General features: G+C 32.2%; 1 protein-coding gene across 1 annotated transcript in view; it reads right to left on the bottom strand.

The window, feature by feature from the left end:
- Positions 1-483: 483 nt before the first annotated feature.
- The window catches only part of LOC142318259 (ribonuclease H1-like), a 42,815-nt gene continuing 20,350 nt past the window's right edge, over positions 484-22,948 (bottom strand). The window contains exons 3-5 of the mRNA XM_075354824.1: positions 19,627-19,718; positions 6,272-6,447; positions 484-671 (exon numbers count right to left, since the gene is read on the bottom strand). Coding sequence (XP_075210939.1) covers positions 528-671; positions 6,272-6,447; positions 19,627-19,718 — 412 coding nt within the window. The 3' untranslated portion in view covers positions 484-527. The remainder of the gene's footprint in view (positions 672-6,271; positions 6,448-19,626; positions 19,719-22,948) is intronic.

The raw sequence follows: 22,948 nt of genomic DNA, 5'->3' as shown, positions 1-22,948 counted from the left end.
AGTTTTAGATATTTTTTAAAACAATTCTGTAGGACCTATTCTGTATGATTTTTTTTTTTTAAATCCAATCAGTGATACTTAGTTAAACCTGTCATACAAAACAGATTAGCCAGATTCATTTATAAGTAACCTTCTACTGTTTTTAACATTAATATTTCCTAGCAGCAATCTTCAGTTTAATTTAAATGACATTTTTAAATGACATTTTTAAATGTCCACAACCATAAATACAAGAAACATTAGGAAAATTTTAGGACTGTTTTAGGAAGAAATGTTTTAGAACAAAATTTTAGGACAATTCTTTGTTTCTTATTGAGTATCTCCTATGTAGGTTGAAGTTGCTAGAAGATTGTAAGACATTCCTGTCAAACTTATCAGATCCTTAATTATTCCTGTTTGCTTGGAACATAAAACATTGATTTAAACAATGATAGGTTAGAAAACAATGGAAGGAGTTTGAATTATAGTTGTTCGATAAGAAAATATAGCAAGTATAAACTTTATTCATAAATTACATTATATAAACATTAATAATATTCTTCCAACAGAGATGTGTAATCTTCTGTAGTCCATACTTGATCTTCATTGTATTTTTGTAAACCTCGAAAAGAGAGTTCTTCTACCTTTTTGTGACCTATTTCTAAATATTTCTTTTTTCGTTTTAAATATACCTAAAACAGAAATAATTAAATGACTTTTTTTTTTGTTTTTTCCTTGCTGGATTGAGACAGTGCATATAAATCATTTAAAAATAGAAATGAAAACAATAGTTTACATTTTTTAATACTTGTCCCATTTTTCTTATTATGATACAGACTATTAACTTTGTATTCAGCCAATTTTTACCAGCAGCTAATTGTGAAAAAGATATTACAAATGTTTATAGAGTAATTATTGAATCTGACACCTCAATCAACAAATAGTCATTCCAGCCATATTAGTACAAAATGGCAGTATAGCTTAGTATGATATACAGACCACATACGCCTCTGCCATATCAATGTCAGGCATTTATTACTATAAAATAAAGCAAAACTATAAAATAAGCAGAACCACTGAAGTGACTACAATAGTAAGAAAATTAATAAAATTACAACTACATAAATTCACAATATACTTGAAAACATTGTACAAGCCTTATCAATGAACCTTCATAAAGCCATCATAAACCTAATCAATGTCTCATACTATGGACTATAAGTTAGTTATTATAGAAAAGGTACATAAAATTTTTTTTAAATACTTTAAAACTGTATACAGCAAAAAATAACAAGATTAACAATATAAATATTAAATTTGAAAATAAACTGTATTTAAAGAAGTGGTAACTAAGTCTGTGATACATTTTATATTTATATGAACAAAAAATTCATTGCCATATATAATTAACTAAAGAATTATGAAATGCAATGTTCCAACGATGGAACCCAAATATAAGAAAACTTTTTTTTTTATATATATATAATAGAAATCTGCAATAATAAGAATAAATATCAAATTGAAAATCAAAAATATTTAATATAAATACTTATTATATAATGAAATACATATTATGAATGGAATTAATTTAAGATACTAAAAAAGACTGTAGCTGCCATGTGTAATGATAATTTTTTTGATTGAAAAATAAATTAAGATTTAATTCATCTGACTAAAAAAATACCCTATATTTTTAGATTTTGAAATTACTCTATCTGAAATATTCCCTATCATGAAAGAGCAACAATTCTTAATTTTAACAATATTTTTATTTCAGATTATGGAATTTTATAAAAACCAACTAATTATCTATGATGTTACATAATTTACATACATACTCACATAATTCTACTTTAAAGCATGGGTTTATATTCATAGGCAAAATTTATTCCAGGTTGCTAATGTTTGAATGAAAATAATAACATTATTGGTGTTAGTCCTTATTATATGGTATTTATAGTCTATTCCTTTTGTCATCCAGTACTTTTATAACATATAAGTTATTTCAGGAACCACTCAGTAGCCAAATAGATACAGCAAGACTTAATAGGCAAACTGAATTATGATTTATATCTACAAATAATGTTTGTATGTACCTGTTTATTTTTTATGTTACACAAACTATTGATTATCTAATGAAGCTGCTATTAGCTAATGAAGCTGATTTATCTATTGATGAGAGTGATCATCATCATTACCTGTAAATTCATTACGGATGAATTTGTACTACCAGTACCACAATTATTAGTAAATATATGGTCAGTGCACGATTGATAAGTACTTAACACTATTAGTTTTAAGAGAGTTTGTGAAAGACAGTTATGAGAAAAAATTATCCTTATGAGCAAATTTCACCAATACAGTCAGCAGTTTCCATTGATCTATTTAGAGTTATTAATACCACAGAGAACACAATACTTAATATCACATAATTCTAACAAATGACAGTACAAATCATTGAAATTGGAATGGAATGGAATGCAAAGTTGACGGGAGTTTATAGATTCTCCCTACAGATCGCAGAACCTGGACAGTGTCCCTTGCTGCTGGATGATTCTATCGGGCGTGTTTTTAAAGGTTTATTTTATATGACGGGTCTAATTTTCCAATTTGTCATATATTTTGTATTTTTAAGGACGGATTTAATTGCATTCCAATCAGTTGTTAAACCAGCATTATCAAACCCATTTTTATGGGCCGGCTGCTGAAGGCTAGGCTTTTGAAACCTGTCCTCCCGACGTAATTCCCCTTCAGACTGTCCACTGAAGTCCTTTCGGTGCTAATGCTTCATAGGCTAGCAGGAATATGCCACAACGGGGCACTAACTATATGGAGGGAGCAATGGCCCCCCCTTTTCCGGAGGAAGTCGCAATTGCTGATTTAATGAGCACAGCATCTCTGCTGTGCTCATTCTCGGACTCCCGTCCAGGACCATTGAAATTAAGTGTACTATGCATAGAAGATACTACTACATTATTAAAATTTAATCTTAAGAAATTACAATTTTTATGGAAATATTTTATTTTCATTGATTAAATGTCAACCGGCTGAACTCTGAACTTTTCTAAGACTAACACCCTGTTGCAGCAATTGTCAGACATAAATTCATAATAATTTTTGATTGGATATCTAAGCGAAATAGAATTCTGTGTTTCAAGGAATTCACACACAATAATTAAAATCTGTTTAATATTTATTAAATTATTACTGTAAAAATTAAAAGACTAAACGACTATCATTAGAACATAACATTGTTTATATTTCTTTCACTACCACTGATAAACATTGCAAAGGAAACAATCTATTAATTTATTAAGGAGAGATTTTAAAAAAGTTGCAACTTAAATTTTTTAATGAATAAAGAGTCGATTTTCATTGTTTTTTCCTGCAATAATTTTTTTAATAAAAATTTTAATCTTTTACCACATGTTCATAGTCATAAATTTTGTTCAATAAGGCCAGTGGAATTCACTCACATATAGCTTATTTTGGCTTAGGTATTTCAAATGGTAAGATCTTTATTACATTTAACAAGTGACCTGAAAAAACGTTTTAGTGTAAACACTAACCAAATGCATTATAGCTGGTTGAATGGCTTTCTTATCAAATACAAATTGTATCAGCACAAACCACATTGTCATCATTAAGCAGAAACTTGGTGTGGTTGGAAATAACCTTACCAATTTCATTAGCATTTTCACTAGTTGAAAATTGGGAATTTCTATTACATTTAATTCCCAAGCTCTTTGCTCTAACAAATTAATCTTGATATTTTACTGACCAATCTAAGTTACTGTTTATTCTCTATTCCTAGACCAGGTACTTTTGTCAACACTTGTCAGGTCTTCAATAGAAGATTTCTGTTGGTTAAAATGTTCAGTAATAAAAGCTTTAAAAAAGCATTTAAATCACACACTTTACTATTATTTTTTTTTGTCAACAAACCAAATTCTCTGGATCTCTCATAAAATGGCTTTTACAGATCCATTTATTTTTATTTTTACTCATTAACATGGAATTAGTACAAGAAGAATGGAACGATTGATAATGAATTCCATGACAGTTAATCATCATTTATATTACTTTTCATTATCAAATATATTTTTTTTAATTATGGTGCAATAACTACTGTAACTTGAAATAAAGAGAGAATCAGAGATAATTGCTACACCAACTTTGTTTTTCCCATGTAGATTTTTTACATCAGTGACATCATTTAAAAATTATAACATATTATTTATCATTCAGATTATTATTAGATTACAAATACTTGAAAATTTTGTTAGGTTAAAATATTATACTATAAGTCTTCTCTGTACTATGTTTCTATAAAATATTTTATTTTTATTAGTTTTATTATTTTCTATAAAATAAAACTTTCTTTTCTTTTATTACTGTATTTCTATATGCATATCTTTCATAATTTATATTTATTTTTTCATTTACTTGCAGTAATTATTCAATTGTCCCAATACTATAATTTTTCTAAAACATATTTTCAAACTACATATTCTTTATGTATAGTATTTACTTCATATGGTTATAAATTCAATAAGGTTGATGGGTCAACGTGTTTAATGATTGCTTGTGCAAAGTCTTCTTACCCAACGCCAGTAATTAGTAGCATTAGTAATATGTCAGCAGTAGTCATACCAGAAAAAATGTTTTCATGTATAATTTGAATGCATTTCATGCAACAAACACCTAGTATTTCTTAATAAAAAATTTTATTGCTGTCCTTCATTATAAGTTGATATGAAATGGTTTATAAAATAAATATTGTCAATGAAATATTTTATAAATGTTTTATTTTCTGTAACTATTATTTATTTATTCATATTGTTACCTTTCCTTTTTTGTTAATTATGACAAAAAAGAATTAGAGTGTATGAAATTTGCCAAGCCTGAGTGGGATTTGAAACTGGAACCTTTTAAATGAAAGATAGAGTTGCTACTACTCTGAGATCAAAGTTGGTAAATATTACTATCACAGTTAGTCTTTAAAGTTAAGAAAAGTGAGGTGTAAACTTTATACAGGTCATAGAACTAGAGGTATTAAAAAGCAAAATAAACTTATGAAAATTCTTTTTTTAATTAATTATTAGTACATACAAACGGCAAACACTGAAAAAACTTGATATTGTTCTATTAGATTGAATTCTGTAAATGAGTCAAAGGACTGAATTAATGAAATCCATCATTGAACTAATACAAATTGAAAAAGCCAAAGCAGTTTCAACGTGTTCAGGTATTCCTAATGAAGTTAGTTGCCTGAGCATAACATTAAAATTTTTAAAAAAATTGTTATTAATTTAAAATAAATTTTAATTCCCAGTGTGCTGTTATTGCTATTAATGAACTCAACAATGTGAATAAAACTACACCTTTCGTTCTACATTTTTCGTCAGTATATTGACATTTTACTTTACTTCATACCTTTAAATTAAGGGCGATGTTCTCTTACACCCTTAGATAATAGAAAGTAGCAGGATTGTAAGGTTATAAGTTAAAATTGTTTGCCAACTTACCTAGAAGTTAAATTAGTTAATATTATTTGTAATAAATTGACAGTTTTGTTGCTGTTTTGCAATAGAATGTGTAAGTAAAAACCTGATAACCTTCAGACTTCTGGAATTTTTCTGTGATCTGGAGTCACGAAATTCAGACCATTATAAACTATCAGAGATCTACATTTCAGTTCAGAGCTACCATTTTAAAAATTTATTTTCAACTGTTTGATAATGCTATCTCTTAATCGAATAATTAATAGGTCTTATTAAAAATACACATCTTCCAATAGTAATGATCCAATCATAAGCCTATATAATATTTTTTTTTTTTACTTGAGACCACACCAGGAGAAAAGGGATATGATTGGATGGTGTCTGTGTTCAATGTAACTTCAGGATAATTGCATTTTCACGGGGTAGGTACATAATGATTCATCACATGAGTGTAAATAATGTAACAATAGATACATGTGCTCTGAAAAACAAAACACCTTTTTTTTGTATTTATCAAGTGGATTATCAAAATTATGAGAATATTATTAATGTTTTGAGTATATATATATATAGATATACATATATACTCAAAACATGAATAATATCCTCATAATTTTAAGAAAAAAACTTTTTTAAATTTTTTTGTTATTAGTAAATAGTTATAGTAAAGTAATTATTTATTTTTAAAAAGTAAATAATTATATATTCAAAATTGTTAGTGTAATTAACTTTGTTGATAAATTTATCCATAATTGCTTTTATACAAACATTAAAATATTCAAACAAACCCATCTTAGTTTAATAAATTTTTCAAGTGTTTCCTTCAGCTTGATAATTCTAGCACGATTTTGAACGATCTTTCCTTCTCGATTTCTCCAACGTCTTCTTAACCAGATTGGATAAAATTTAGTCACAGCATTGATTGCAAATCCAGAGTCTGTATGTATAATAATATTCTTAACTCCTGAAATTATTGAAAAAATAATCTATAAAAAAAAAGAAACAATCCTTTTCAATCCATAAATTAATTAATAATTATACTTGTTTATAAATGTTAGATTTGCACTACCAGTCAGAAAAAGTGTTACAAAAATGAAAAATAGGTTTCTACAAAAAGTAAATAGAGTAGCGTAATAAGAATGTGAATCCTGTAAATAAGGACAACAATAATGGCTTAGTTCCTAAAAAAATTAAGAAATTCTAATCTAAACTGGGTAAAAAAAAGGAATTTTATTATTACAGATAATGAAGAAAGTGATCTACCACCAAAGCTAAAAAATAAATTACAATAGTTTTAAGTCTAATAAAAAGGTATTTTATAGTAATTAATGTTTACCAAATTAACAAATGAAATAATGCAGACAGAAATAAGAAGCACTTATACAGAAAATTAATAACAAATAATAAGGTATGGAAAAATAAGTAGTGACATTGAAATTTAATTTGATTAATGGACTGTAGAATAAACACTGAATTGAACATAACTTTATTAACAAGAAATGATGCTAACACTTTTAACAAAAGAATATTGATACATAATGGTTGGGCGACTTTGCCATGTGTAATTGCTCTCTTCGAGCACTAACTACTACTAATGATTAAAATTAGGAAAAACATTATGTAAAAAAAAGAAGTAAAACTAATAATATAACATATGTAACAAAGAAGTAAAACTAATTTTCTATCACATGGTGTACAAGACAGTAGCGCTACTGAGTGGCGCTACTTGAATAGTTCGATCTTATGCAAGCGACACAACATACCGCCCACCAGAAATCGATATGATTTCTCACTTAAATAAAGTTACTGTTTAACATAATATTAGTCACTGGTGGGTAACGGGCATAATTTTGTCACTGGCCTTTTAAACACTCCTAAGGAGTTTCGAACTGTTACCACACGAACTAGATTGTCTGGACCAGGATAAACGTTCTCAATTATTCCCAGTTTCCATTGAAGAGGAGGAATGTTGTCTTCTTTTATTAGCACCAGATTTCCAGGTTTCAGAGATGGTGATTCGGACTTCCATTTAGAGCGTTGCTGAAGCTGAGATAAGTAATCAGCGGACCATCGATGCCAAACATGTTGAACACATCGCTGAACTAACTGCCACCTATTAAGCCTGTTTATAGGGATGTGAGTTAGGTTATGATCTGGCAAGGAAGTGGGCCGCCTACAAGAAAATGTCCAGGTGTCAAAGGTTTTGGGTAGGATGGGTTGCAAGATAAGGCACATAAAGGTCGAGAATTAAGACAAGCTTCAATCTGAGTCAGAATAGTATTGAGCTCTTCAAACGTAAAGGCTAAGTTTCCTACCACACGTCGGAGGTGAAATTTTACTAACTTTACAGCTGCCTCCCAAAGGCCTCCAAAGTGAGGGGAATTGGGAGGTATAAAGTGCCACTGGATGCCAATTTCAGATGCAGAGTTTACTATTTTTTGTCTCACGTGGCTAGTATTTAAAAATGAGTACATCGAGCGAAGCGAATTATTTGTGCCCACGAAGTTCGTTCCATTATCGCTATAAATGTTTGAACATAGACCTATTCTTGAAGTAAATCTCCTCAGTGCTGCTAAGAACGCATGAGTTGATAAATCGCTGACTAATTCCAAATGTATCACCTTTGTAGAAAGACAAATAAATAGAGCGACATAACATTTTGTTTTTATCTTTGAATTCCGCCCACCATGCCGAATTGTCAGAGGTCCAGCGTAATCTATACCAGAGTTCATAAATGGTTTGTATGTTACCCGAGTGCGATGACTCGGCAAATGACCCATTAATTGTTGTGACTGTTTTGCCTTAAACCGGAAGCATAATAGGCACTTGTGCAAAATTGATCTGATGACATTTTTACCATTTATTATCCAGTACCTCTCACGTAATGGAGAATGAACCAATTGAGGTCCTGCATGTAACATTCTCAAATGCTCGTTTATGACTATTAATTTAGTTAGATTGGATTTGGGTGGAAGAATAATCGGATGCTTGCCATCAAAATTCAATGGAGATAGTTGGAATCTTCCTCCTACTCTTAAGCAGTTCGTGCTGTCTAGGAATGGATATAACGAATACAATTTACTATCTTTGGAGATGCTTGAATTGGTGGTCAATTTCTTGATTTCAGTTTGAAAATTAATGTTTTGGCATTAATTAAAGTTCACTTGAACAATCAGCTTCTAAGTTAGTTTCATCAAAAGGTTTATGATTCCAGTATTCTGAAGGTTTTTTATGCCAAGAAGGCCCATACCACCATAATTGATTGATCTGTAATTCAAATGCGTCGTTTCCACGAGAAAGTACATCAGCTGGATTTTAATCTGTAGAAACATGTCCCCAAACACAGCCATCGGTTAAATCTTTCTGAAACTCGATTTGCTACGAAGGTCTTCCATTTTGTTGGTAATGCTGATATCCAAGGAAGTACAACTGTAGAAACAGTCCATAAATAAATTTTATTTATAATTAATTTAAGTGCAGGGTTTACAAAGTTAAGCAACCTTGCCATCAAGAGTGCTCCACATAATTCCAATCTTGGAATAGATTTTGTTTTACTGGAGCCACCCGTGATTTAGAGCAAAGGAGTTTAACTGATATATTTCCAAAGGTGTTAACTGAACGTAAGTATATACAAGCTCCATAACCATCTTTTGAAGAGTCAGAAAATCCATCTAATTGTATATCAAATATTTTTCCAGTACACCTGACTAATCTAGGAATCTTAATTTGCTCGATGAATGGAAGTTTTTTACAAATGTTAAGACTATTTATTAAGAAGATTTTCTGGAAGTTTATCGTCCCATTCTAGATTTTGGATCCATGATTGTTGCATGAATACCTTACACTGCATAATAATTGGACCTAACAGACCAAGGGGATCGAATATTGAAGATATTGTGGCCAATACTGATCTTTTAGTAAATAAGTTGTCGGTTTTTACATTAGTTGAAAAACATAACGTATCTTGAATGTGGTTCCAAATTAAACCTAATGTGTTGATTCCCTCAATAGAAAAGTTAAATGTATGGTTTGAATCATCGGTTTCGGATACGGATTCCAGGAGAGTTGAGCTGTTAGAGCACCATTTACGTAGGTCGAATCCCGCTTGCTTTAGAATCGTTATTTCACCTTGCAGTTGCATGGCCTCAATTAAATCATCAGCACCAGTTTGTAAGTCATCTACGTAGAAGTCATGACGTATCACTTTAGAAGCCTTAGGAAATTGTTTTGAGTTTTCGTTGGCCAGTTGTATAATGCATCTTGTGGCGAGAAATGGTTCGTTTGCTGTTCCATATGTTATTGTTTTTAGTTGGTAATGGCCAATTTCTTCTTCACTAGAATTTCGCCATATAATCCTTTGAAGATCATAATCCCTTGGATTAACCAGTACTTGCCTATACATTTTCGCAATGTCGGCGGTCATAGCGTATACATGTGTTCTAAAGCGTAATACTATCGATATTAAGTCTTGCTGCACAGTCGGACCTACCATGAGCGTGTCGTTAATATCGCATTCCATTGTCAGCCTTAGCTGAGGCATCGAATACGACTCGTAGTTTGGTGGTACTACTGGTTTGTTTGAATACTGCGTGATGAGGTAGATAGTATGGTCTCTCAAAGGTATCATTGCATGTCAAAGCATCGTTTCTTGTTGGTTGTTCAATTACCTGCATGTGATCGAGTTCAAGATATTCCTTAATAAAATTGCCATAGTCCTCTTTAAGATTAGTGACTGTTTAATTTCCTCTCTAATAACAAGAATCTGCGATGCGCATTGTCGAAAGAGTCGCCAAGGGGTGTATGGTTTTGTCGTCAGGGTAATCTAACAATGAATCTGCCATCTTGATTTCGCTTGAGGTTTTCCAGAAAATGTTGTTCGCACATCCTTTCTTCCTTGGTGCGAGGAGTAGTTTTAATCTCCTCCAGTTCCCAAAATTGTTTTAACTGATTATGAATATTTAGTTCTGAATTAATAAATAGTGACGTTATTTTAGGCGGGTTTTTAATTTCATCTGTTGATGGTAATCTACCTGCGACTATCCAACCTAATGGTTTCTTGAATGACTGGGAAGTTTCAGTTTTCTTTATTCGACCTTTCTTCATTAAATGTAAATAAAATTCAGATCCTATCAATATGTCTATATTACTGGGTGTGTTAAAATGATAATCCGCAAGTTTTACGAATTTTGGAAGGTTCCACGTACTCGTATTGATGGGTTCAGAGGGCATAGAACTTGTAATGCTAGGTAATACAAAACATTTAATTGTAGTAGTATATTCTTGATAATTTGTAACTGAACGGTAGCACTGTATTTTACGGTGGCTGAAATAATATTTATTCCATGAATTGGTAGATTTTCCCGTTCACGCTTTAATTTTAAACGCTGAACCGTGTCTTCAGTAATGAAGTTAGCTTGCGAGCCTGCATCAAGCAACACCCTGCAAGGTTGTAGCATTTTTTGTGAATCCTTGACACAAACTATAGCAGTGGCTAGTAAAACTCGTGTCGCGCTCTGAATCTTTGAACTGCAATAGTTACTGCATACGTTTGGGTTAACCTGAGCTATCTTTTTAACTGTGTCTTCTGTTTTATCCTTAGAAATAGTGTTAGATTCCTTAACTTGGGAGAATGCATTGTCGTGCAAGATTGAATGATGTTTACGCTTACAGTATTTACAATAATGAGAATTGTTAAAACATAAGACAGTTAAAACATAATCTGTGCTTTTTGACGAATGATATTCTACCATTTACTGGCAACTTAAGAAAATTCATACATTTGTAGAGTAAATGAGGTTGCTTACAGTAAGGACATTCCGAGTTTGCTATACTAACTGCATAAGCATGAATTTTCTGGGAAGACTTAAAGTCTTTGTCTCGCTTAAATTGATTGTATTGTTTCGTGCAATGCGAATCTACCGAATATTTTTGAGAATTGTTGCCTTGGGACTCTGAAACAGAACTTTCTAAGATTTGTCTGCGCCTTTCTAGGAAACTGATAAATTGATCGATATCCGGGAAGGTATCAGTCGATATGGTGGATTCCCAGGCCCCGTATAGTTGCTTGGTCTAAGCGCTGGACAAATAATTGGGTTAAAACCAATTCTGCATAATTAGTCTCGAGTTTTAATGCCTTTAACGCATTTATATTACTCGATATTGTATCAATAAAATTAGATATGCCAGATGCAGATTTCCTTTGGAATACTCTGAACATTAAGTATTTCACGAGCATGTTTTGAAGCTATGAGTCGCTTGTTGGCAAACCTAGTTTCGAGTAATTTCCAGGCGACTGTATAATTATCAGCTGTGATCGATAAGTTTTTGATTATTTATAGAGCGGAATCAGTTAACGATGATAAGTAATGAAATTTTTGAATTACCGATAAATTTTCGTTAACCAGTCTAACCAGTTTAACGTTAACCAGTCTTCATAAGAACCATTAAATTTCGGCAAATCTATTTTTGGTAGAATAGATTTATCTTTTTTATGATGGCTGCAGTTAGAATTTAAGATTTTTTGTAACTTTGATTTAAGTTCTAAAACGGTTTGCACCTCATCATATTTTTGCCAAGTTGTTTCTAAATGATCCAGTTTGATCTTTACTAAACAAAGATCTGGTTTTTCAGACTCTAAAGACTCTACACAAATGTTTTTATGCGTGTAATAGTGCGTTTAAATGTACCTCGTTTACGCCGGTTTTGATTCATTTGAGTTTCTAAATCTGTTTTAGACATATTTCGTAGATTTGGTAGTTAGGTAGTTTGTAATTAGTAATTTGTAATTTGATAATTAACGTAGTATAAACAGGCTTAACAACTAAGAATATTGTAATAAGAGTGACAGTCAGCTTACCAGTAACACCTCGTAATATTCGTATATTTTTATAAAAATACAGCATTCAGATCGTTGATTTATAAGTCCTAATTCATAGCCATTGTTCCATCATTGTTGAATCGTATTTTCCACTCATAAATATCCGGGTCAGCGGACCAATATGTATTGTATTGATAATTGAAATTTAATTTGATTAATGAACTGTAGAATAAACACTGAATTGAACATAACTTTATTAACAAGAAATGATACTAACACTTTTAACAAAAGAATATTGATACATAATAGTTGGCGACTTGGCCATGTTGTGTAACTGCTCTCTTCGTGCACTAACAATTAATGAATAAAATTAGGAAAAAAACATTATGTAAAAAAAAGAAGTAAAACTAATATTTTGTATCACATGTGTACAAGACAGTAGCGCTACTGAGTGGCGCTACTTGAATAGTTCGATCTTATGCAAGCGACGCAACAACAGCTATCTGTTGTACTAGAACTGGTGTACAAAGGTTTTGTTATACAGATAATTTTGGCTTATTCTCAATTTTTTGAAGCCGAATTCAAATTTAATCTTAAAATTTGTACTAAGGGCTTCTTTTTTTTATAATTGTCTCACAAAAAATGAAAATTTTTAAAACTATTTTCTCTATAACACATTCACTGCTAGCTTTTTACCAGCGCATTAACCCTCCAAGCTGAATTATTATTATTATTTTTTTAACTCCCTTAAGTAACTAGTTATCAACATTTGTATGTCTTGAAATATAAAACGTTTGAAAATTAGAAACAGAAAAACGACCGCGCTCTAGCCTGTGATGCGCACGGGAAACGAAAATGGATTTATACCGTCCGTACTGAACACTCACTCGCGCGTGGGGAGCGCATTCGTAAGCTTCTAATTTGTTCCTGCTGGTAATTTATGTTAAATAATTTTCTTTTCTTTCAATTAGATAAAAATAATTTATTCCTTCGTTTTCGAAAAAATAAAAACCAAAGTTTGTGGATTTTACTTTCAAAAAGTCTGAGTTAATTTTACATGCAATAAATCCTCAATTTATTCCATATATCCATAACTGATTTTGATTTTTTGATTTTACTTTTGTATCAGTTAATTTACAGCTTATTTTCACTTCATTTTATCTATTGTCTCATTTGTATACGACCGGGAAATTAGTTTTTAGGTAAATTCCTCCGACGTTTTAGAATGAATCTGACAAACAAGTAAAATAACTAACTATATTATGTTTTAAAAACATAATGAAATAATACATTGTATATTTTAACGTTTCTATTTAAAAGAATAATAAAATTAAAAATATTTGTGTAAGTCCATTTTATTATAAAAGATATAAATAATCGGCAAAAATAATTAATTTAAAATGAAAATAATATCAACATATAATCATAAAATAATCGTAGAACATCAGTTGTCTTATCAATACTAACTGAAGTACAAATAATTTATAAAATAAATTTATCCTCTTTCAAAAGAGGTGAAAGTTCAAGCAAATTTACAATTCCACCAAAAAAGCCCGTTCAATGTAACTACGAACGAACTGCAATACGAAAATATAAACGTTTCTGTTGCGCTAACATGCGATACCGAATAAACAGTAACTTGCCGATTCCCACCAGTAGATAGAAAAGCTACTGTACTACGCGTATGTGCGTGGTCATTCAGGGTGCATGTATGCATAGACCACGCGCCTGCAAGTGCTCAGCACTGAATGTGTTTTAAGATTAAACGCTTATAAAGATTTGTTGTGAATCAATGATTATTTAGCAGTGAAGTATGAATGTCTGAAGATATTTTTTTATAAATGGCTTAGAGTGAAGTAATTTATAGGAGTGATCATTATGACGAATATTGGTATTGTATCATAGAATGACATCGATACCAGCAGTTTACTTTGACTCATTTCCTCTCACAAAAAATATATTTATCACAGTAATATTTAGTTAATAATCTTTATTAACTATTAGGCCTTTATTAATGGCCTAATATTGTCATTTCAGTCACTACTTCTACTGTGGAATAACCTAGACCAGAGAATCTGTTTCAGTTCTGGCTTTCATATTAATACCGGCTTGGTCTTTTGTTCTATTCTTACTTTTTCTGATACAGACATGCATTTTTTTTTCTTACTTATTGCTTATTGTATATTATTAGTAATTTATTTTGAAATAGTAAAAATTGTAATATAATTTTTTCTTTGTGTTCTTCAGTGAACTATCTCAAAGAATTAACTAATTAAGAGGATGAAGATCCAGATTTCCAATATGAGAACACTGAACCTCACTAAAATTACTTAAACAGAAATTAATTATCTGGTTTTGTCTAATGATCTTAATATGTCTAAAATGCAGTCAGTTATTAGCTTCAAGGTTAAAAGACTGGAACCTCCTCAAAAGTGGCACTAAAATATGTATTCTTCCATGTTAGGAAGCAAGAATTTCAGCAACTTTCTCCTGACAAGATAATATAGTATGCTGCAATGTTGTAAATACTTTATTGTATTTACTAAGACAGAATTATAAACCTATGGAATGGAGATTATTATGATAAATCCTACAGAAGGGATTGGTAGATTCCTCTAAAATGAGTTTGAAAGCTGTCCTCCTTCACAATATAATTGAGAATCCATCAAATTCCTCTTGCTTTTGCAGCACAAATGATGAAGAGATATAATAATATGAAATGTCTGGACAATATGTGGAATCCTAAAACTGGCCATTTTATTAAGACTGTAGCTCACTTATACTAAGAGTTATTGTTGCTTCTTATGTAAGTAGAGACTTGAGGAAAAACCACTATATTAAAAGATATTGGCCAAAGAGAGAAACAATCATAACTAGGAAGAAAAATGTTATTTGTCAAGCTCTTGTGAATCAGTGATGTAGTGAAATGGGAATGGCCATCCCATTTTTTTTTTTTTTGCTAAAATTATACTTTGGCAGATACATTATGGTATTCTCATTAAAAGAACTTTAAAATAGTCGTTAAGTATAACAAATAAAATACTCTTGAAGACCTACTGAAAGTGTGTTAATATAACTATGAACAATGCGTTACTAGTCCAATCATATGTACAAGATGTAGGCGGGTGCAGCGGCAGATGCCAATGGTTCGCTTGTTGTCGAGCTGCAGACTACCAAAGTTTAATACTGTCTGTGCCCCTTGTTCCCTTTCCCATTCCCTCCCAGCAACTGCCTTGTCAGTTGTGTGTGTCTTTTGACTGCAAGATTGTCACATTCCATGAGACAAATTATTGGTTTTCAGTGTGAGTGCGATTTGCAATTGTTAGTTGTGTTTTACTTTTTAATTACTGTTTTGTGTTCACAAGTTTTTAACTTTAAGTGATGACTGCCTTACCATGGAACCATGTAAGAAAAAGAAAAAACACTTATGTGTTTTGCAAGTTGACTAATGTCAACTTGCAAAAACTACTTGCAAGTTGACTAATGTCAACTTGCAAATGAAGGCATAATAAGAAAGACCAATCTACTGGATGAAAGTGAACTATTAATGTAGCCATCTTCCTCAGAACTGAAAATCTACCTACAGATGATGAAAGTAAAGTACAAACTGTAAGTAAAGTCACATCTTTATCTTTATTTATAGTCAGTAATAGTGATGAATTAGACCATAATACTTCAAAATGGCCTTGACGCTCTATGTGGATCAGAGAAATGCGGGAGCTCGAGAAGGATGCATTTCCTTGCTTAGATTGTCAGAATGGTACATTAGACTGCACATTATGCATGCGCATTTCCCACCTTGGTGCATTTAAAACCGAACATACTGCAATTTCAAATGAATGGTCTTCATTCAGTCACTTTCAGTGAGTCTACAAAGCCTGCCCAGCTCACTTCTTTAAGAAAAACATTTTTCCGTATAAACAGGGGGCAGATCACAACAGTAGAGGTCATAACTTTTAAGGCAAAATTGGAAACAATTGAAAAGGCTTGTGATAAAAGGAATGCATTTTATAGGCCTTTTTCTAATCATCTTGAGCTTTTGGAGCTCAAAAAGTTAAAAGGGGTGGACATTGGCATTGGATTACACTCTAGATTTAGTACAACAGAGATTCTTAAGATTCACAGATTTTGAATATTTTAGGTAAAATTTCAGTCATAATTGATGAATCTACAAGCTTGTGAGCTAAATCTCCCAATTATTTACATAAAATATGAAACCAGCAAACAGCTTCCATCAAACTTTTTTTAGACCATATTGAACTGACAAATCAAACTGCTAATGTTGTTTTACCAGACCCTATTAAACTGTTTGAATAAACATGGGTTCAATGATGTCATCTCAAAAAGAGCATTTTTCTCTTGTGTAGCATTTGCCACTGTCATGTTATGAAAGAAATCTGGCGTTCAGAAAAGTTGGCTCAAAAGTATCCCAATATTGTTCTTTGGCACTGTATAAACCACACAACACAGTTAGCTGTGATATATTTGGTCAATGATGATTACATGAATAGGCCTATTTTACAGCAGCATGCAAATTAATCCAAACACAGGTGTTATTTAATAAAAAGTATGTTTATTAAAAAAAAAAAATTATACCTGTACAATTTGTGACTATCTAGTAATTAATATATCCTTCATTATTTTTAATTAGTTCACATGATTTGCCATCTATTTAACAAGTGTACTACACTTGTAATAACTATCTTTAGTGCAATCATGAAATCATGAAACTACTTATATTATTGCTTTAATGAGGTTAATTTTTTTTTTTTGTAGCACGATTCATTTTTAAGACTATGAATCTGTTTTCTGACTATTGCACTTGAGAGTTTCATTCTTCAAAAAATTTTCCCACTTTTTGGCAGTATGGTATGCCACCAAATTGTGTTGGAACACTCTGTTGCCTTGAGGGAATTTTTTTTTTAATTTCTAGCACGATCCTGTCCTTCAGAATCTTAATATATCATCACTTTTTAACATACCATCTATTGGAAGTAGATGGGCCTTCAAATGTGAAACAATCCTAAAACATTTTTTTCTGGCAAAGTTTAACTGATTGTTGGATATGAGCCAATCAGCCAATCTGATGAGAATGTATTCTCATCAGATACTTTTCTGACATGTTCAGGGACCCTTTGTCCCTGAACATAAAAATGTGACTTGTCAGGAAACATAAAATTTTTCCTGCCTTCTTTGGTGCAGTTAGCATTTGCTTTGGCCCATAAGAAATTTTTATTGCACATTGCTGATGTTTAAAGCTGCTTTTTAGCTGGCTGACAAACTTTCCGTCCAGCTGCAAGAAGTTGGTGTCTAACAGTTGTCATTTGTAAATCTGTTCGACTGGCTGCTAATTCTTGATTTAAGTCCACGGCAGATAACTTTGGATCAAGTTTACTTTATCTCACAATAACCGATCCTTTGTTGGAGTCATTTTTCTTTTCAGCCAAATTCTCCGTTCCTTTGCGGTTCAGCACACTTAGAAGCGTCGTTGTATTATCCTATTGTGTTTGTTGTTGTGTTATCCTGGTACGTTCAAAGAAATAATTTTCGACTGCTTTCTTGGAATTAAGTCCATTATTACATATTCAAGACACAGTGAACAAAAGAAAGGAAAATATCATTTTATAATAAAAAATGAAATAACCTTATAACATTAAAATTGCTAATTAACCAAAGAATAATAATCTCAGATTACACAGACAATTTAAAGAATGAGTGTGGTCAAGCAGTGTAACCACAATATAGGAATAAACAAAAAATTTCTGTGTTCAGATTAATTTGCACGCTTCTGTATTTTTATGCTTGTTATGTTAAAATAAACAAATAGTGTTGATGTATATTTTAACTCGTTTCTTTTTTTTTCATGTAATCACTAGAATTCTTTAGTTCAAGATGGAATTTGTCTCTTTTACATTAAATTAGTGGTATTCAACACAATATCACAATATTCTCAAGCTTTTCAGGATTCCCACAATTGGAACTTTGATTACCCTAATGTTAATAATCTATGTAAAACTGATTGCTGTCAGTATTTTTACAGAAGTAATTTTAATAGTAGTCCTATATTCATTGACAGTATATTTGTTAATGTTTGATGATATTATCATTTATGTGCTTTTATGGGTGAAAGATTGTGTTCAGTTGTACACTAAAACCACAGTAATTAATGACAATATAGACACAAGAGTTCTTACATTTTTGAAAATTCTAACAAATTCTCATGTTATAAAAGATAAATTGAGCAATAAACAACTATTATCATTTTATCAAGTACAAAATATATAGTTATCAACTGAAAAATTAATGTACCATCCTAACATGTTTAATAAAATATAAATTATGAGAGATAAAATTTTACTTCAAGGTCTTTACATGAAAATTTTCTGTGGTGATTTTGAACTGAAAAAAGGAGCTGAACAGTTAAAAGATCTTAATTCAGAAAATCTGACAGGAAAGCAATCATTAATAAAATGTAACAATGTTTGGAATGGGATGTTGAAAAGATTTAAAACCAATAATTAATATTATGTGTATATTCAAACTTCACATAGTCTAAGACTGAAAAAAAAATTAAAAAAATAAAAATTTATGTAATATTAATTTCATTAATTTTTAATATAAAATTATACTTTCATTTGTTTGCGACTCATAGAACATTTTTGTAAAATTATTTAATACAACTTTCTTGAAGTAAATTCTCAAATGAAATGAATCTTACCCTATATACCAAAAGTTTGTTCTTCAGTTTTTTAAATGTTACGTATATCCTGTAATATTTTGTATTCTATAATTTTGGTCTTCACTTATTCAGATTAGATCTTCCGATTCTGTTTGATTGAATAAATTTTTATAAAAAAAAAACATTGGTTGTACTTAGTTGAAATGATTCAACCGTGTATGGTTTTTTTAATAAAAGGAAATAATTGATGATAAACATTTGAATATGCAAAAAGAAATTAAATAAGACTAGTTAAGTAATGTTGAATTTTATGCTTTAATTATCAACAGCTATATGATGCATTTGCATTATTTGTGATTTTGATTTGTGAGTGATAAAGCAATGCTGTACTTAACCCTCCATCATAAAGGGCAAGAAGATAGTATTATTGGTACTTAAAAATGTCATTAATATGTACCAAATGACTATGTTTTGGCAGAAAAGTTTCATGTATTAATTACTAATTCTATATTAATAACTATTATTACTTTAATTAATACAATTTCTTCAATAAATCATTAAATATTCTGTTGAGTTAAAATAATGACATAATAAAAAAATAAGTAATGCTATTCTTAAGTTATATATGTAATGTGCATTTGTATTACCGTTTGCTAAGGCTAGATCAGCTGCTAATTGAATTGCTTGAACTTCTGCATTTGTAAAAGTTGGAGGTGGTTCTGCTGGCTGAAATGTATTACTGGAAAATACAAATAATTTAAACATTTTAATATCAGCTATGTTACCTATTTTTTTCTTTATTTACGTGCATAGTTTAGGTCAGTATACCCATTTAATGTTTAAGTTAGGCACCATGATTCGTTTGTACTTGTATTTTGCAGAACAGTTTGAAAGAAAAAGGAAATTCTAACTTTTCACCCAGGAACTGAACTTTTTTCTATAGATATTTGCAAGTGTTAATATTTACATAACCCATATTTTTATGAAATAAACTCTTTTTTTGGATGACCGTGTGTTATCTGCAGTTCGACAAAGATACTGAGAGATAGTAAAAGAAAGAATTTATTATAAATCATTTGTTACTCTTAAATAACTTATAAAAAATAGCAATTCAAATTAAATACAAAATTAATTTAATAATAATTAAATTAAAAATAAAATTCCAATTTACAAAAAACTTTAAAATAACTAATGGAAAATAATATTGAGTTAACAATAAGAACAGTCAATCTACATTTATACAAAAATCTACAATTTATTTTATACAGGTATTATTCACATTTATTGTTTACAAAAGAACTACCCTACACTGTATAAATATATAGAATAATGTCACTTTACTCCTGTTCACAAATAACTCAACTAACAGCTCCTTGTTTTCAACCACTCCATAATTGAACTCTCATGATGCACTCTTCACTCATTTGTTACCAAACACCAACTCTGAATGCTTCTGCACATTGTGATCATTTTTATCGCAAACTGAATTGAACTCGAATTTGCAACTCTCGTCTGTTGGCCACCAGCAGTATTTATTTCTATGGACCTTTTTTTTTTTTCCTCGGGCCGGGTATCCATTCAAGTATGCGCAGCCCGGGAAAGTGTCCTTTAAACTCAAAGGAGGCCTCCCCACCCGCCGGCTGTACGTCCGGCACGGCAGGTCAGCCCCCCTGGTTGGATCTTTTGTTTTTTTTAATGTGCCTGCCTCAAGCCCTCCCGACAGATAACCAGGCCCGACAAAGCCGTCCCTAGCCCCCGCCGAGGGAACCGGGTCTCGGTCTTTTCATTACCCAGTTGTTATGATCCCCAAACGAAGGAATGATCTTCTCCTCATAGCTGCTTGCCTTAACGAAAATATTAAACTACTAAGTTATCACGGGCCCTCAATGGCCTCTTAAAAGGGCTACATCATCTTTAGCCTTTAGCACTATCTTGGCAAACTCCTCCGTTTTGTTCCAATTGTCAGGGGATCGCAGGAGAAAAAGAACCAGATTCTCCGGATTTAATTCTTGCAGCCCTGCACGTCGTCTATGTATAGTCCATCTATAACAGTGGAACAGAGTATGTTCGGCAGTATCCGAATCCTGGCAGAACATGCAAATAGGTGCTGGTCTTCTACCGAATCGATGTAAATAATATTCGAAGCTACCATGCCCAGAAAGTATTTGAGTAAGATAATAACCAACCTCCCCATGTCCTCTATTAAGCCACATGCCCAAGTCGGATATCAATCTCCTGGTCCAGGTAGCTTTAGTGGAAAGATTCCATCTGTCCTGCCATATGCGCCTGATGTTGGCTTGGGCTTCTTGTTTTGGCCACGATACCTAAGTGATCGCTCTTTAACTAAGAGGTCGATTGGAGGAACCGATGATAATACACAAGCCGCATCGTAAGAGATGGTGCGGTATGCAGAAGTGATGTTTATAAGAGCTTGCCTATGCAGAGTTCTAAGTCTTAGGACATTTCTTGCAACACAAAGTGCTTTTTCCCATATAGGTGCAGCATACAATAATACAGAGGTTAAAGTTGAGGCAATGACCCGCCGCCTAGATGCACGTGGAGCTTCATGTCCAGCCAACAATCTTGTTAAAGCCTTTGCGGTATTCTCGACCTCTTTACATTTCTGTGCGAGATGAGGACTAAACTTTAGAGCTGGGTCTATAATGACACCAAGATATTTTGTTACTGCCACACGGTCTAGTCTGCGATCGCCCACGCGGAGATTTAGGTCTCTGAGTCGCCTTCTTCCAGCCAGAAAAATATAGTGACATTTATCTAAAGACAAAGATAGTTCTCGGTCCGAGAGCCAGTTATTAACCTATGTTAGCACTTCATTACCGGTAACTTCAAGGTCACGTTCAGTTTTGGCTTCAATTAATATAGCCAAATCATCGGCATAAGCAACTATTTCCGAGCCTTCAGGTAATCTCAGTCTGAGTATTCCATCAATTACTATTAGCCAAAGCAAGGGGCCTAACACAGACCCCTGCGGCACTCCTCCATGAAGCTGATATCTAAATTTACCTTCGAGCGCCTCGACCAAAGTCCACCTATCAGTCAGATATTCTCGTACTTGTCTTTTGATATAGGAACTAATCTGTTTGTCCGTGAGAGCTGCCGTAATCGTATCCCACCGGACCGATCCAAAGGCATTTTTGATATCTAACAGAATAAGCAACGGGATTCTTCTGGTACGCCACGTACCAGATCTGACAGACAATATGATTATGTCCGTATGTCCCTCGTCTTGAACAGGGAAGAGGCTATGAAGATGCAGTCTGGCCGTTTCTGTAACTAGGACAGGCAAGCGGCGTCCTAGTCTCTTCATTACTATTTTGTATGCCCATCCCCACGGGTCTGAATCCAAGTCAGCACACAGCTGTTTCCAACAGTTTCTTTTACTAGTCTTTATTAGATGATTCAAAGTACGCCTAGCTTGGACAAATCTTTCCTTCGCCTGGTCATATGGCGCACCGCAAGCGGGCCGCAGCCTTTGCTTTTTCCTACGCCAAAATTGTAACACTCTTCGCTGATCTGCAATTTCAGACGTCCATCAATATACTGGGTGACAACCCCCTCAAAACTGCGGGATCTAGACAGTTCTGTAATAATTTATTCTTGAAGGACTTGCGGCGTTACTATTCTTCCATCAGATAGGGTCCTGGCAATCTTGTTAACCACCACCTCAACTTGTCTTGGACTAAATCTAAATCGTGCAGTGGCTGATGTTGAAGGTCTTGCGCCTTCCATAACAAGCAAAGTTGCTAGGTGATCGCTTCCGGTTTCAAATTCAAGAACGCTCCAACTAAAGATGGAAGGATTCCATCTGCCGTCCACCAGCGTAAGATCAAGCACTGATCTATGGCCTCTTGCCTCGTAGGTATAAGTGCAGTCATTCAGGTAGATATTTTTATTTTTTTAATTTTTATTTTTATTTCTATGGACCTGCAGAACCAGTACCCAACCCGT

Source organism: Lycorma delicatula, chromosome 1 (assembly GCF_047948215.1).
Source record: "Lycorma delicatula isolate Av1 chromosome 1, ASM4794821v1, whole genome shotgun sequence".
Classification (NCBI taxonomy): Eukaryota; Metazoa; Arthropoda; class Insecta; order Hemiptera; family Fulgoridae; genus Lycorma; species Lycorma delicatula.
This window is presented reverse-complemented; position numbering and strand designations above follow the sequence as displayed.